This window comes from Lichenostomus cassidix, chromosome 8 (assembly GCF_008360975.1).
Source record: "Lichenostomus cassidix isolate B80296 chromosome 8, HeHo_3.0, whole genome shotgun sequence".
Taxonomy (NCBI): Eukaryota; Metazoa; Chordata; class Aves; order Passeriformes; family Meliphagidae; genus Lichenostomus; species Lichenostomus cassidix.
Genome location: NC_139489.1, coordinates 21,739,934 through 21,757,568, shown reverse-complemented (window position 1 = coordinate 21,757,568; position 17,635 = coordinate 21,739,934). Strand labels below are relative to the sequence as shown.

At 39.8% G+C, this 17,635-nt stretch overlaps 1 protein-coding gene and 1 long non-coding RNA gene across 2 annotated transcripts in view; one reads left to right on the top strand and one right to left on the bottom strand.

Moving 5' to 3' along the window:
• CRB1 (crumbs cell polarity complex component 1) overlaps positions 1-17,635 on the top strand; it is a 93,762-nt gene that overhangs the window by 63,762 nt on the left and 12,365 nt on the right. Inside the window, exons 9-11 of the mRNA XM_085068298.1 lie at positions 1,430-2,336; positions 3,586-3,714; positions 6,641-6,767. Coding sequence (XP_084924424.1) covers positions 1,430-2,336; positions 3,586-3,714; positions 6,641-6,767 — 1,163 coding nt within the window. The remainder of the gene's footprint in view (positions 1-1,429; positions 2,337-3,585; positions 3,715-6,640; positions 6,768-17,635) is intronic.
• On the bottom strand, positions 3,711-7,665 carry LOC146434041 (uncharacterized). The gene is made up of 3 exons (XR_014853816.1): positions 7,245-7,665; positions 6,097-6,162; positions 3,711-3,868 (listed from the first exon to the last, which is right to left on the bottom strand). It is a non-coding gene; the product is annotated as an uncharacterized LOC146434041 (long non-coding RNA).

Genomic DNA, 17,635 nt, shown 5'->3' with positions numbered 1-17,635 from the left:
TGGATAGCTTTGAAGAAAGTCACACTTTCAATGACTCAAGGTCATCACCTTTAGATTTCTGTGCTAGTTTATGTGGCAGCAGTGGGGAGTTTCCCTCATAGGTATTCAAAAATTCCTGCACTACAGAGCTGCATTTTAAACTAGTATTCTTAGTTACAGCATAAACTTCTTGCTGTTCAACACAGGAAAATAAAAGAAAAGAAAATAAGAGAAAATCAAAGAAAATACAAAATAAAATAAAATAAAATAAAATAAAATAAAATAAAATAAAATAATATAAAATCTCTCCTGGGCAGTGAGTTCTCTGCCAGCCTGGTGTCCTCTGCTTAATAAAACTCAACAGGTTTGTGAGATATTTAAAAAACCAGGAGCAATCTTGAAAAACTCTGACTTTCCTTTTAGCATGGTTTTCTCTGAGGAAACTTTTTCTATGAGAAAGACACCGCATTTGATGCACCAGGAAATATAGTTATGCTTCTGCTGTTTTAGCATCAGCAGACAGTCAAGAACTTCATACTAGGACTTCCAGTGTTCTTTTCCTCAAGATTCTCTAAGCCCAGAGATAGTGCAGAAACCCACCTTATCTCAGATCTTTCAAAGCTATTTTTTCCTGAAGTACAGACAGAAGACATTTCTTCCTGTCCCTCCTTCCTATGACAATAATCCTCAGAAACCTCAGAACGTTTAAATTGACAGCCCAGTGAATAAGTGCATTTTAGTAGAAACCATGCTAATGAAAGGTGTCAAATACCTTTGTGAAGATGTCCATAAAGCTGCCACAACGTTGCCCATCAATTTTCACTCACAGCAGTGTGAGCTGAGAGCTGCTGCCCTCCCAGTCCCACCAGTGCAGGGCTGTGGCAGTGCCTCCCCAGCAGGAGAAGCTGGCTTGAAACATGACAGGCATGACTCTGCTCTCAGGGGTTTCAGGGGCTTTCCATCAACTGACTTCAATTAAATTCATCCTTTTGTATCAGTGAGATGAAACTGGGATCCAACCAAATACTTTATAAAACGTCTTAAGACGCACCTAAGAGAAAAGGAATTGGGAAGAAATGTTTACTCCATCCAGATCTGTCACATGGAATAACTAGCTGCTCATACCTGGGGAACAAACATAAAACGACAAATACATGTCTTCTTTTGAAATAGAGAGACAGCACTAATGTAGAATTGTATATTAGAGTGATAATCTGAGATGATGCAAAGCAGTACACTTTGGATGTCATTAGAGCTGATGCTGGCACTGCCCTGTAATTTCCACAGCCATGAGGGGCAGACCAGGATAACTGAAACACTGGTGGAATTTGACTGTTTTTCAGCAAACCCAAAAAGTGTTCTATAGCAGGGAGCATGTGCACTGGGGAGATTTTGTTCCACATGTGTTGGTTCAAACTGGCTTGGTTTCTCAATTGCTGTCTTTGCACAGGTCTTGCTAACGCAGTGTTTAGTGGCCGGAGCAGCGCGATATTTTACAGGAGCAACGGGAAAATCAGCAGGGACCTCACCAATATCATCTTTGGCTTTCGAACCAGGGACACTGATGTGATCCTGCTGTATGCAGAGAGGGAGCCAGAGTTTGTCATCATCAGCATCCACAACTCCAAGCTCCTGTTTCAATTACAAAGTGGCAACAGCTTCTACAGGCTGACTCTGGCAAGCTCAGTGCCTGTGAGTGACGGCAAGTGGCACCAAGTGATGCTCTCCATGGTGGAGCCCTTGTCCCAGTCCTCCAGGTGGCACATGGATATAGACAACAAGAAAGACACGGCAACCAGCACGGCTGCTGCAGGAAGCCTCAACTTTTTGAGAGAAGAGACAGACATCTATGTGGCTGACAAGGCTTTTGACAGCCTGGATGGCCTGCGAGGGTGTATGAGCACCATAGAAATCAGTGGCATTTATCTCTCGTACTTTGAAAATGCTGACATCCCTACTAAAAAACCTCAAGAGGAGCAATTTCTCAAAATATCTGCAAACCCTGCTCTTACTGGCTGTCTGGAGGTAGATTTCTGCAGCTCAGACCCCTGTATGCACGGGGGGATATGTGAGGACTCGTACACTTCCTACCGCTGTGTCTGTCCCGATGGATGGACTGGCACCTACTGTGAAGTCAACATCGATGAGTGCTCTTCAAACCCCTGCATCCACGGGAACTGCACGGATGGGGTCAGCTCCTATGAGTGCAGCTGTGACCCTGGCTACACCGGGGACAGCTGTGAAGAGGACATTGACGACTGCCGTGGCCACCAGTGTGTGAATGGGGCAACTTGTGTCGATGAGATTGATGGATACTCCTGCCTGTGTGCTGCTAACTTCACTGGGAGGTTCTGCAGGTACTGTAAACAAGGCTGATCCATATGATTTTGTCCAGTCTCTTCTGAAAGGTTTTTACATCACTGATGTCTTTGTTTTAAACACAGATGTTTCGCATCTGTCTGTATATTAATCATGGCTGTGGAGCCAATGTATGAAGAGCACAGAAAGTTGTACAGATCAATTAGATGTGGACTGAGGCAGCAGAGAGCTGCCAGCTCAGGCAGAGACTGATGAGGCAAGGATTGAAGGAATAAGGCACAACTCTGCTGCCCTGTTCTGCTGCCAACATTGGTCCTGTGAGCTCTCTGATGACAAGATTACAAGTCTTCCCGGGTTTGAAAATATGTGTGCTCCATCATCTTTCCAGAAAAAAAGTCTTAAGGTTTTTAAATCTATAAAACTATATTTTATTAGAGTAATATAGCTCTAGAGCTATAAATAAAGGAATTCAGAGTTGGTAAGAGAAAATAACAGGAAAATAAGCTGTTTTTCTCCCTACAGAAAGCATCTTTGCTATGTGGGTCTTTTCCTCCCAGCTTGGTCTCAGTCCTGGTGTCTGCAAACAGCACAGAGCCCACTTTTCCCGCTGCTTCTGACACTGCTCTCATGCTGTTTTCTATTCTTCCCAGATTCTCCTCTGGAAAGGCTGCAGGCTTTTCCCTTTAATCACCCTTCTCTGCACACCCATAAAATTCTCCCCTCTGAGCATGTCCCATTCTTCTCTAAGAAGGCAAAATCCTTTTCCTTCCTCCAGGGGAGTCCAACAAATCCACTCTGCTGCATCCCAAAGGATGCAAACAATCATCGTCACGCTACCCAACCACAGTATTTTAGGATATAATTACTAAAATGACAGGTTCTGTTGACTTTTTCTGAGTAGTAAGGACATCCTCAGATTTGAAGATGCCTTTTGGTGGCCCAATGTTTTTTATCTTGTATGCTAAGTCTCTCTTTTAAACTCTTTCTTATACTAAGCTGCCCAGGTATCACACAGAACCATATCAGTAATGTAAGTAGAGTGATGTCCTTTTTATTTTTGTTTGCTAAGAAATCATTAATTTGCCAGTAAATATTTGGAAAATAAAAACTAAATTCATCAAATTAAAAAAGTTAGGCAGAACATGTTCTGGGAGCCTTTGATCCCAGTTCCGGTGGTCATTCATTCCTTTAGGCAATTCCCCACTTCCCTGCTTCAGCTGAGAGAGCACAAGATATCCAGAAACAAGGACAGTGCAAGTAACTGTTGCTGCCTTCTTGTTCACCCAGATACCGAAGATTACCTTACACAGTCTGTGGGAATGAAGAGAGGAACCTCACGTGTTACAACTACGGCAACTGCACCGACCTTGGCGGCGAGCTGACCTGTGTGTGCCTGCCAGGGTTTGTGGGAGAACGGTGAGAGGCTTTGTCCTGCACATCTTGGGGGAGCACCTCTTCCAGAAGCTGTTCCAAAAGAGTCCAGAGGCTAACAGCAGAAATACAGACAAAGCAGCTGTTTAAGTGCAGCAGTTCCTTGCTTGAGTGACTCCGAGGGTCTGAAGTATTGAGGCTGTAGACAAAAATCACAAATTAATGTGGCAATATTCAGTCCAGTGCAGCACCAGTAATCCAGCCCAAGATATTTCTTAAACAGGACTGCACACTTGTTTCTCTGTGCCTTTTTTTGGCTTCCATGCCAAATTTTCACATGACAACTTAGAATGTTACCTTTCCGTAAGTGGGGACACATAAACACACATACCCTGATCATAGATATAAATCAGCTACATACAATTGGCACATGAATGTGCAAAGCTGTTCGATTTTTACATGTCTGTGTTGTGAATATACACTGTTTTATCACAGATGGATGGTAAGAGGTGACATACCTAGTGACATGATATGCCATGCTTTCTTACTGAATGCTGAAGTATGGAAACAGAATGATTATTTTTAGAAGAGATTAGGGAATACTTTGCACATGTTATTGTTTAGCCTGAAATAGAGGGACCTTCGTCACAAGGAAATGTGTATCTTGTAGCACAATTCTCACTGACCACTTAATACTGGCTTCAAAGAGCTCTGGAGCAGGGAGGACTGACAGCCACAGAGCACCAGGTGCTGTAGAAACCTAGGATGGCATTGTCCCTGTCACAGTCTGAAGAGGTAAGGGCATTTTGGATAGTGAGACAGGAAATACTGTATATACTCCTGGTGAAACTAGCATTATATCAGAGTATGATATCCGAAAGTTCAGCAGAACCAAGCTGCAACACAGAGAAGTTTCCAACAAAAGGTTTTCATTTTCTCAAAACCTTATGAGCTCACTGATTTTGTGGAAACAGTACAGTAGGCTATAAAAGACAGATGAAATGAAAATTTCCACCCACTCAGTGCAGGGTGTAGTTGGCAGATACGTTTGGATTGCAATCGTAACAGCCAGGTCGCCTGTGTACCACTTCACAATATTCAATGAGGGGGAAAGTACACAATAAAATAAAATGTTAAAAAGTAGAACCATATTCATAGACACTTCTTCACTGCGGGTATTTCTTGGGACTTCAAGGCAGCGGGAAAGCGCTTTTTCCTTCTCCCTTCCCCTGCCAGCCAACTTGCTAACTGCAGCTTTGGGATCAAGCCTTCCTTCCACCCACCCCACTGGCCGGCAATAACCTCTCGTTTATGGTTCCCAAGGTTCTCATATCGAGCAGCAGCCCTGTGCCCTGTGAGCTGCATGGTAACTGGCTGTGGCAGGCAGGAACTCTTCTCCAGGGGCTCAAATGGACCATTTGTCCTCTGTTCTTCCAGGCTGCCAAACCATAAACCAGCAGTGCTTCCATGCTTGGAGGTCTCACTAGATCAAATGAGAAAATTTCACCCATTCTTTTTTTTCCCTCAGGACAAATTCAGATATATCTGTTATAAGAAAATTAAAACCAAAGCTCTTTGTATAGTTACATATAAGATTGATAAAGCAGGGATTTTCCTTTAAGACAAAATTTCACCCCCCAGAAAGCCATTGGTGCATAATATTGAGAAAATAGTATCCTTCTATGCCAATCAATTGACCTAATATCAAATTAAAAAAAGCCCAATGAACTTAATAGCAGGTGGAAAGGGAAACGTGGAAAAATTGCTCTCCATGAAAGAAAATAGAGCTGTCTCTCAAAAACAAATTTGTCATTCAATGCAGGCTGGAACTTTCAAAATTACATAAAGAGAGTCAAGTTTTTAAGTATTCCTGAAACTCGGTTGGATTCAGATGCCTGATTCCCTGGGAGATTTTTATACACTGGAGAAATACCTTAGCTCTCTGAAGTATATTAATATAATTTACCTTTTAAGGAAGCCATGTTTAGATTTATAGATTTATAAGATTTTTAGATTTATGTCTAGATTTATCAAGTAAAAATGTTTAATACAAAAAAATGCTCTTCTCTGATAGAACACTAAAATTTTATTGTATGATTATGAATACGATTGAGCAAAGCAATTCCTTATAATTCAGAGAGAATTTCTCACCTTCTTCAAGTATAAATCTGAATTTTTACCTGGAAAAACTAGGATTAACTGTTAGCATTATTTGATAAAAGGGAGAGGGGAATTAAAATCAGATATTGTCAGAGCAGAAAATCACTAAATCATTAGTAGTTTTCAGACAATCTTACACTTTCCTCATTATCCTTCCATTGGCTGCCTTGAGAAATTATAACTCAAATTTCCTTTCTCACCAGAATTAACTCAAATACATTTAACAATGCATTAAGGCTTATAAAACTTGTCCTGCACCATTCTTACCTTTGTTGGGGTCCATCTCAGAGAGACTGGATAGGCAGTTGTGCTGGGATGTATGGGCATTCCAGACTGAGGAAAGACAATAAAAGGGTTAAAAAAATCCAAAATAGAGCAGGTAAATACTTCCAGGAGCACTCAGCCAGGAAAACCACACATTTCTTTGAATTATATCCAAATTGCTGAGAAAGAAAATGTTCCCTCAGCTTTCTGGAACAATGAAAAGGACAAGGAAGCTGTCAGCAGGACTTGCACCAGAGCTGGCTCGGAAGTCTTACACAAACTTCCACTGCACCTTGCTAAGCACCATTAACCACGAAGGGCTTTACAGAGATGAAATTGCCTGCTCAGCTATCTGTATTTGAAAATCACACAGGAAGTTCAGGATTTGAACGGGGCAAATCAGCTAGTTAATAAAATCATAAACATGTGTGCAAATATGCCCCAGAGCATCTTCCTCCCCCGGCAAAGCTTCTGAATTAAAAATGTGCCTGTTTGAGATGTCTGATTCCTGATTTCAGAGGCTGACTGTTAGCAGTGTTTCCCGCAGGTGTGAGAAGGACATTGATGAGTGCAGCTCTGACCCGTGTCTGAACGGTGGCCTCTGCCAGAACCTCCTCAACAAGTTCCACTGCCTGTGCGATGTCAACTTTGCTGGCGACCGCTGTGAGATCGATGTAAGCGACCTCTCCTTTTTTGTCTCTTTGCTCTTGTGGCAGAATCTCTTTCAGCTTCTCTCCTATCTCATTCTGCGAATGGATGATGAGCCAGCAGTCGAGTGGGGTGATCAGGAAGACTACTGAGCAGTCTTTAAACTTTTGTATTTTACTGCAGCGGAAGATGCCTTGACTAACCAGCTTAGCAAAGCAATACCAATATCAGGGTTTTAAAACTTGTTTTATATTTATTTGAAAGGTTTTTCTATGAATCACCTCAAGTCTGGTTTAGTTAATTGATTTAGTTTTAGAACAAATGCTGGCAAATGTTAAAGAGCGCTTCACCCCACCTTCATCAGAGCATTTCACCACCTGGACACTGCCAGTAGGTGACAGTGGGACAATCAACAGGCATCAAAACTGTCACATTTACCAATGGTGGCAGTCAAACCATACTGCAATGATTGACAAAGACCCCCTGCCTTCAATGAGTCTAACCTTAAATTAAATCTTCCAGGTGGTCACTATCTGTACACTGCACACCATGTTCATTGCTGTTTCTTTGGCAGGCAGGCCTCACACCTGTGATATAATGCAGGATATTTTTGGATAAGTAGGTAATGGTTTGGATTAGCAATTGCCAACATGCTGAGGAGGCTCCCACATCCATTTCAATTAGTGTCAATCCTGCACTGATATCACTAATCCTGATCCTCTGCTCCAGTAGCCTCTACACCTCCAATGTCCTATATTGAGATAAAATACAACCATCTTAATCTTTACCAACATTTCCCCTTTCAAGAAAGGCCCAGTAAGTATCTCAGGCTTGAAAATCATAGATATGTTGTTCGTTTAAAGATTTCTATAACTTTAAGCAAATTTGTGTTATTGATTAGTAGATCAGTGTCATCAGACAAAAAAAAAAAGAAAAAGGGATTTTTCCTCCTTAAGAAGCAAGCAAGGTAATTTGGTTGGTTGCCCATGGATTCTTAATAGAATCAAAATAAGGGACCTGAAAACTACGAGCTCCAGGAGATTTAACAAAAATTTTATAGCAAAATATCCTTGTAGTTGCCTTTAAGAGTGCAGACAACTGAAAAACATTGTTATATGTTAAACATTTGTAATTGTTGGGTTTTTGGTCTTTTTTAAACCATTCTTTAAGGTAAAAACCTCATTTATGAATGGTGAAATAATTTATTTGGACATCCATCATTATATTTGCATAGATTCTCTATTCCTTTTAGTCATTTGAATAGTCTCCTTGAGAGAGGATTCAAAAGGATAAGTGTGTATAGGGTGATGTTTTATTGTTCCTCAATATGGCAGGTAGCAGAGTTATAGGGAAGACCAGCACTAGACTGGGAGGTTTTCTGACTGCAGAGGGAACAACTGATCTTTTGGAGAAGTCCCTGAAACCACTGATATCAGTTTCCCCCACTTCCAACCTGACCCTTTCCCTTCATCAGTCCTCCCTAACTTGCTGTGGGTTGCATCTGCTGTGTTCAGGAAAAGCAAATCCCACCTTTAAATCTCCAGTTACGTTAGGACTCCCTAAAATGCATATAAATGAGATGTTAAGGTTTCTGTTTTGCCACAGCAGGATATGGCAGAAGCCCCTGACAGTAGATCAAGAATATTTTTATTTTTCACCTTTCAAAAATGCCCCAAAATCTGATCTTTTTCTGAATACCATTCAGCACACAATTGCAGCAGCATTCATGCTAATAAAAACCCTGTTCCTATTTTAGGGGGGAGGAAAAAAATCCAAACAAACTTTTGCACATTTGTGGACAAAACTCATGGTTCATCCCTGTCACACATTCCTGTTTCTAGCACCTGCCTTAGTATGAAACTTAAGCACAGTACCTTTACCCATAAGAACTGCACACAAGGATAATTTCATTGCTGTCTTTATCATACCTGAAAAGTGATTAGGGCAATTTTTTTTGTTAAACTCTTATTAAAATAATTATTAATAATTTTATATTACATATATGTATAAATGTAGTGGAAAAATCCTTTCCTCTTTGTAAACAATCAATGAGCACTAGATGGGAATGCACTGGAGATTAAATTAATGTAGCAGTGTCAGAAACAAAACTATATATTCTATCAATGCAGGGCTTAGCTATCTTACTGGGAATCACATGTAATACTGGGAATTATAAAACACAGGCAAAGAGGAAAAAACAAAACCAGACTGCATTTTGGGATTTTTTTTATTTTTTAATTTTTTTTTGCAATGAAAATACAGTTTGGGAAAATTGCTTTCATGTGGGAAAATTTAAAATAACAACATATTATGTTGGGAATTTTATTCTAAACTGTAGCTTTCATTTAATCCTAGTTAAAGGCTTTACTCAGTTTAGTATTGTTGAAATGAAAAATTAAAAGGTAATCACAAATAACTTGAAATATAAACTATCATGTTTCAGAATGCTAATTAAAGGCTAAGAAATAAGAAATTTTAAAAATTCAAATGAAAATAAAATGCAGCTACTAACAAAAGCAGTTCAAACAATTTTTTTCCTTAAATAGCTAAAATTAGGAAAATAATGGAATTTGGTTTGTTTTTATTTTCTTACAGGGTTTAGTTCAGCTTCCACGTAACTAAACTGAACTGTTATGTACTTTATAGAATATACACTACAGGACACATTAAGCATAAATTTCATCATTGTATAAATGCTGAAGAAAGGTAGAAAGCAATAAATGTAATGTCTGACATTAGACCTATATCCAAAGTGTGCAAACAAAAAGAATACATTTGTATAGAGATTCCAATACTCTTTCTATTCACTACTAGAAACTTGATATGAATGTATATACAATATTAAATACAGGTTTTATATGAATTTACAGCAAGTTATTATTCTGAACTCTAGCAGGGCATCAGTTCACTCTTTCTTTTACTGAGAACACTCACCTGTAATTGAATTCCTTCCTTCCTCTAATGCCTTGTCATCACGAAACATCCCCTGACCTCAGAAATGCTGCTCTTTTCCTCTTTGTACTTCTGTATCCTCAACTGCATTGTGCACGTGTACATAAATTTCCTACCTTTATACACGAAATAAACCTTCTGCCTTTGTCTCTTTATGTCTGCTCCTCATTTTCTGCTGATGGCTCTGTTCATTTGCTTTCAGTGTGCCATGTTTTCTGAACACTTGTACCTCACAGGAACACCACACACCAGCCAAGGCTGTTTCATCCCAGCCAAGGCTGTTTCATCCCAGAGTTTTCCAGGAGTTCTGGCAGGGCAGGGCTAGGCAGGTTCTTCCCACTGAAGCTCCCAGCTGCAGAGCTGCATATTGATATTTTTAGTTTTAAAAGTTAAAAAAATAAATGAACAAGTGTCAGATTAATTTAAATAATTTTCTTTTTTTTTTTTTTTTTTCAAGAGATGCAGGTGTCAGACAAGGGAAACAGGTGAAGCAAATATGAAAAAAATAGCTGGATGAATAATGACACTAAGCACTAATCTCTTTGTAAATACATCCAATTACTAAGATTTTTTAGATTTCAAGGGGCTGAAAAGGCCATTTTTCATGTTTAATACTAAGATGCAACAGCCAGAATTTCATACATCTCCCATGTTTTAATTATACCACAAATCTTTCGATAGTTGATTTTTTTTTCATTTAGAACACAAACTCCCTGCTGAGCTCATGCTTTTGTGAAAATCTCAGTATTCATAAAAAGAAATAACATCAAAACACATTCTTATTAATTTGGACATTGAGAAATCATCATCTTAATATACTCAGAATTAGAGGAGGGATACAACACATGCAGATACCAGAAAGCAAAGAAGCAAGATCACAAATTTTGGAGATATGGCTTGTGATGCCCCATATTGGTAATGCCCGTAATGGATCCCTCTGTGATGCTAAGACTTAAACTGTTTTTCAGATGCCAGAGACTGTCATTCAGAAAGCTGGGTAATGAGAAGTAACAATGTTTGGGCTTGAGGCAGAATTAGGATTTTAAAAAGAGGGGGGAGACAGCAGTGATGGATACAGTGGAAGGGAGGGAAAAAGGGTTTGCATCAGCTGTGGGATGAATGAAAGCATCTTCTTCACTGGGTTTGGGAAATACACAAGGGGTGTTTCACTGAGGAAGTGTCTACAGGGAATGGCAGATTTGCTTTATTGACCATTGCTCCTACTTCTGGCCCTTAAGAATACAGGCTCTGGCTGGCCCTTCTCTGCAGCAGTCTCTTATCACAATTTTAGCTACCGAGAGCCTATGTGTCTGTGAATTTGAAAATATCATTGATGTATGCTCCTTTAAATTGTAATACTCCCAGATTACTGAGGAAACTAGATCCAATAATCATTTACTCAGTGCACATGACTACAATACATTGGTGAACCTAAAAATAGGGGAAAGTCTGCTTCAAACTAACAGTGACGAAATAAGATTTCATTCTTTCTTTGCAAATATTTTTTCTGTCCTGACAGCCAAAAGTTCAGCCAAGAGGGCATTTTACTTGTTTCTATTAACTTTCAGCACTTGAACTTACATATTTATATCTTGAGTTAGTGATTTTCCCTAAAAACAATGAAACTCTCGTTTGCAATAAATTATTCAAAATTTCTACTTCAAAAAGCATGAGGCCTGGTTCTAAGAACTTAACCCTAAAAAGGCAACAAAAGAAAAGCTGCGGCAAATCTTTCTGTGTTACTGAGATTACTATTAGTTGAAATACATCTCCAGGGAGTGAAGGCAAAAGCCAGGGTCTGGTTGTAGGTTGTATTTTGTGTTTCAGGAGTGCCCTGAGCACCATTAGACTGGGAGCACATCCTGCCAGGGCTCTGCTCTGCTGGTCCTGGCAAAAGGCACTGCCTGGCAAACAGCTCCAGCTGAGCTTTGAAATTGTTCCTTGAACACTGTCCTCAGCAGCACCTCTGGGACAGCACTTCCTCACAGAACACAGCCCCTCCCCTGTCGTACCTGTGAATATACATGAGACTTGAAAGTGGAGGTGGATTTCACGTCCTAGAATTAAAGTTCTCCTTGGTTCACAGAGCTGCTGCCACGTGCTGCACCACTGCTGCTTCCACCTTCTCTTCCAGCTGGTACCATTCCACCCTCCTGGGCACAAGGACAAGCATCATGCACTGGAGGTTATGATTCACACTTAATGTCATTAAAAATACACTGATAAGCATGTTAGATATGTTCAATATTGAATCTAAATTCAATAAAACTCTCTCAGGCTTCCACAGCACAGACACAGGGAATTTTGATTGAATCTGCTCTACAGTGATTAGCTAATGTATTCATTAACTGGAAGGGTTAGTAATATGAATGTAGCAAATGATACTTAATTACAATAATTAATGCCTGGTGATTCATGAATAATGCATTCCATATAGCTATTTACATATTCATACTTATGAGGCTATTAATGGATAATTATCATTTGACTAAAAGACGTGGACATCAGGAATGTAACAATCAGACTATTTCCTCCAATCTCACTCTGGCTTTACCTGCTCTTGTACATCTCTACCTTGTACTTTATACACAGAAATATAAACAGTATTTTCTTTTTAAGGCCTATAGAGCAATGTAAGGAAAAATAAAGCCATGCAGGTTAAGTTTCCACACTGCACCAGTTCTAAGCCAGTACTCCCATCAGTTTCTGTCTCGAGATTGCAAAATACTGAAAGCACTGCTTTCTTTTTGTTATCAGTATAGATTTGTTCTTGTCCTGAATTTATGCTCTTTCCTATTTCCTGTTGTCCTATTAGGACACCTTCATACTTCAGAATTTTTTTAATTTCTTAGATTAACGTAGAAACATTAGAAAAATTAGGAAAATTGGAAAATTAGGGTAGCAATATTAGAAACACTGTCAAACTGAACAGTTCTGCCCTAGACACATGGTGTTTATGCACCTATACATGCATTTCAGCCTTCTTAAAAGCAGATAACTTGTTAGACCTCCCAAGATAAGAGAAGGCTTTAAGAGCAATAGATGGAAAAGAATATAACACAAAATTTTTTAAAATTAATTTAAATTCATAGTAATACATATTTTAAGGCAATATGATAGCTTTTATTCTTAGCCTAAGATTGAATAGCCAGTGTTAACAATGGTGAGACAGTAATTTTCAGCTGCCAAAGTGAAAATCAACTATTTGTACATCACAGGTAAACTTGTTACAGTCTGATGGTAGGCTATTGAAATAATACTATTTCAGCCACTGAAATGATCTTTTACTTTTATTAGCCTAGCAGAATCCATGTAACTGAGCTGGGGAAAAGCTGGAGTTTGTTTGTTTTCATATCCTTTGCGTGGTTGTAGATCAGCCACCATGGCAGAATTGTTACTACTGATGGTAAAAGAGAGCTCAGCTTTATTCCAGTGCCAGGTCGAATGTGGGGTAAGAAGAAACATCTTTAGATTTATAAAATGAGCAGCTCTGCTCTGGAAGTCATTGGAAATGTCACAATGCCATTTTCACAGTTGTGTTTCAGAGCAGAACAATGCCTTAATACTCTTTGCTATTTTCTGTTAGTCTGCATTCAAAACACAGGATTTAACTAAAACTTCTAAAAGTCTATTGCAAGAAACACATTTAATGTGTGTCACAACATAAGGTACAAAAACATTAGGATGCAAAGACAATAAGGTTATCTAATGTGTCGTAGCTGGGAAAGGCAAGAAAGCTCTTCCCAAGGCCAGGATCACTGCATGCATCAGTGAAGAGCAGCTGAATATTTAATGTGCATGGTAAATATAAGCAGAGAAGGGAGCCCAGATGACACATGACAGCATAACACTCTGCAGTACAGGAATCAGCTCCAGCATGGTGTTCACATAACACTTTAGTGCTCAGACTAACACACTGTGTCTGTACACCATCCTTTCTGTTGCAACGGCATTGTCTTCCCTATTCTCACCTTCTGATGTTTTCCCTGTGGACTCACATTCCCATCACATGGGCATTTACTTTAGTCATTGCTCACTTTATAACACATTCATGCACTCTGTGCCTGCATTGTTCAGATACTAAATTTTACGTCTTTTTGTTTTTTTCTTACATGGTTCATGAGACTTAATGTTCTCTTCTATCTGGTTTTCAGTTCTTGACATGAATCTCCATTCCTAATAACATCTGAAAAAAATTACACACTTCACTAGGCTTATGGAATATTTTTCCACTGAAAAGGAATAAAAAGAATTCCTGTTCTGAGCATCTGAAAAATATTTTGGTTTCAAATGATCAGGAACATTTATCTATTTTGATACAGAGAACCATTTAAATGAGAGGCAGAGCTTGTTATACAAACATCAGAACTTTCTACCAATCTAAATGTGCAGTAAATACAACAGTTCTTAAATTTATTCAAATTATATTTGCTAGGACAATTTATTCACTTTTCAAAAAAATAAGAGCACTGAAGCAAAAAATGGGATACTGCTGTAATTCAAAGGACAAGAAAATCAGCAGCTTTACAGATCTTTGTAATTATTTAGAGTGAACAGATTTTGCACCACTGGAGACAGCTTTGGTTGTTGGTGGTCCCTGTGAAATGCTAGGGTAGGGATTCTGAAGATTCTCAAACACATGAATACTTTGGGTTCTGATTTATCCAGAAATAAATGGAAATACTTCTCTTTCTGTCTGGTGAAGCACTGTTAACATCACAAGCTGTTCTCTTCTTATCTCCCAAGGGACAGGACCCTCTGTTCCCTCTTCTGCAAGCAGTTACCATTTGTGGGTGAATTCAAGGTGCAGTTTCTTCCCTGATCATCTTGTAACAAGACTTTTCCTCCCCTGTTGATTTTGTACCAGTTGTCCAGGAAAAGGGTGCATAGTGTGAACACAGTTAGCCTGCCTGACACCTGGGAGCTGTTAATCCTGGAACCACAACAAGAAAAAACACAACCAATCAACCAAAAAACCCCCAACAAAATAAAACAAACACACACACAGACAAAAACCCCAACACCTAAAAAAACCCCCAACCCAAGCTAAAATAAAGAAACCCCAAAGAAAATCCCAAAGCTGCTCCCAGTTCAAATCAATGACAAACTAGAGACTAGGTTCTGGGAGGACCTGGCAACAGTACCTCTTCTGCAAGGCTAATTTCAGTTTGTATTCCCCAATGCTCATGCATGTGTCTGGTCTTGTCTAGGCTGACTTTAATCCCTTAGTGCAATGGCAGCACAGGCACAGAGTTTATACAGTGATGTGTTGTCCTTTTTTATCCCAAATCCTACAATTTTGTAAGCTAATCAGCATATTGCACACAAGAATCAGGCAGGACATTGTGCTGTGTCTCATGGAAAATTGTACTTGGTCCTTCCTTTTTTTACTGTTTCCTTTAGTCAAACACAAACCTCGTTCAGGCTGAAAGAAAATGTTTGGTTTCTGTATCTATGAAAGTGTAACACACCCTCCATGGTAGACCTAATTCCTGCAGAAAAAGATAGTGTCTTCCATCTCTTTCTGCAGGTTTGGAAGTTATTATCCCATCCAAATTTTCCACCATCCTCTCAGTAAGTGATATTGTCAGGGAATCCCAGTGGTAGCTGTGGGTCTCTCTGGGGAAGCCAGAGATGAGTCCCAGAAGCCCCTCAATGCTGCCAAGTGTTGCCACTTCTGGAAACCATCCAAAAAGTTGGTTCTGAAGGAGATCCTGGAGGCACAAAGTGATACACAAAAGGAAAATAACACAAATAGGAAAATGATAAGTAAAATGGATTTGTAAAAGTCAAACAGATGGGGACAGCACTGAACACCTGGGCTGTATCTGAGCACAGAAGAATGACTTCATTATTCCCAGTGAATGTTTGTGGCACATCTGTAAGGTGGCCAAGTGCTATTATCTTTTTCTTCACTAGGAACTGGACAGAGGGAGAGACAGAGAGAGAGAGCAAAATCTACCCCAGGATGTTTTAACCACAAAACCTTAAAAATACTAAAGCATTATTGGTAGAACCTGCTGCTAAGCAATAGTTTCTAAAGCAGTGAAGTTCTCTAGATAGAGTAGGCATGGAAGCTAAATTCCCATTCAGTATTAGCTACCCACTCTCCCTTGGAGGAGCACTCAGGCTGCCCAGAGCACAACTGGCTGGGACCCAGAAGCCTGAAACAACTTACTTGTGAATAAATTATTGAGCTACTACCTTAAGAAAATTTTGAGTGAAAGATTCCTAGCTTGTGATCCCTTTTTTCCATCCTCTTCCAAAACTACTGATGAAGGAGGAAGCAGAAGTATTCTTCCATGAGAAAACACTAACGTATGATCCTTCTGCCAGAATTACATATAACTTGTCTGATTTCATGATTACCTTACTGATCTTGAAAAACATGTGAGTTTGGGAATATTTTAAGGAAGCATGTAGATGTCAATCAGAAGAATTACTTGGAGCCATAAAAATTTTTTAAAAAAATCTCTGATTACATTTTTAGTTGAATTAAATGGCTTATTTGTGGTATTAAAAAAAAAAAAAGGATGGCCAACAAACAACGTGTAGGTCTGTGAGATTTCAGAACAGAATTTTGGCAGAGGATGAGCAATTTCCAAACACTGCAACATGACCACAGCCAGGTCCTTTAAAAAAATGAGTCATCATTGGTTTGAGTCAGTTACAGGTAAGGAGGCTGGTGGAGACAGATCCTTTCAATAGCTGAGAATATATGAAACCAAAGCAGTGTTTAATGTGTAACAGCCCCGTGGGGCATGGAGCTGAGCCCTCAGGAACAGAGGAATGAGGACTGCACTCAAGGGTATTTGCCCGAGAGGAGTCACAGCCTGGCCATCCTGGGAAAGAACATCTGTCCTGGTGCTCAGGCAATAAGTAACAGCAGGTCAGTTGATATGAAAATGGGAGTTTAGTCTAAGTTCAGGCTGTAAACCTATAGTAGGCACATATGAGTGATTTATTACCAGTGTAAGCTCAATATTCTTGCCATTTAAACAACAGAAAATGCCATACTTTTCTCCAAAAAGACATGTCACACAGTAAAAAAGCCTGATTGCACCAGCTCCATGAAAAACTCCCAGTCAGGCTCAAACTCTCTTGCTCAGGGCTTTCTGCCTGAGTGCACCAGAACTGTACCAGCACCCAGAGGGGCAGAGACTGCAGGGTACACCCTGAGCCAGCCCTGCCAATCCCCACTGTCAGCGAGGGCTAGAGATGGGCAGGGCTGCACTGCCCTGGTGCGACTGACAGGCAGAGTTTGGGCAGAATACAGAGAGTGAATTCAATCTCCATTTCAACCACGGGCTGCCTAACTGATCATTGGCCAATTCTGTTCCTATTTCCCACCTCAGTTTCGCTCTCTGACAAAAGGCTGCTTTAAAGGGATTCTCCAAACTGAAAACCAGTGTTTAAGAAATAAGGCATCAAGGATGGAGCTGAGAAAGAGGAACCCCTCAGGCTGCCTGTTTGACAGCAGACACTGTTGTATCTGAGATGGGTGGAATCAAAGAGGGGTTATAGCAGAAATACCTTACACCTGCAGATAAAGGTGGATTTTGACCTGACTCCATGCACTGTAGAAAATGCTACTTTCAGCCTGTGTTGAGGAGATCTGAGTATAATCATCTGGCAAGAAACAGGGAGAGCTGGCCTCAGAGTCAGTACACCTTCTCTTGGAGGAGCAGAGGTAAATTCAGTGAGATGAGTCAGCAGATTTTTTTCCTGTCTCCAAGAAGTATGATCTTCAAGAAAATCTGAAAGTGAAGGAATTCTTCTTAAAAGAAAGACATTGACAAGGTTGCCATTTCTTCGCAGCATATCACAGTAAAACTTTGTAATCTGAAGTACAATGTATTTTCTGTTAGTTATCTTTAGGTGGCAGTAAGGTAAAAGCATGGAGTAGAAAGTTAAGAGAAATTTCTACTGCCTTTTTAGAGAC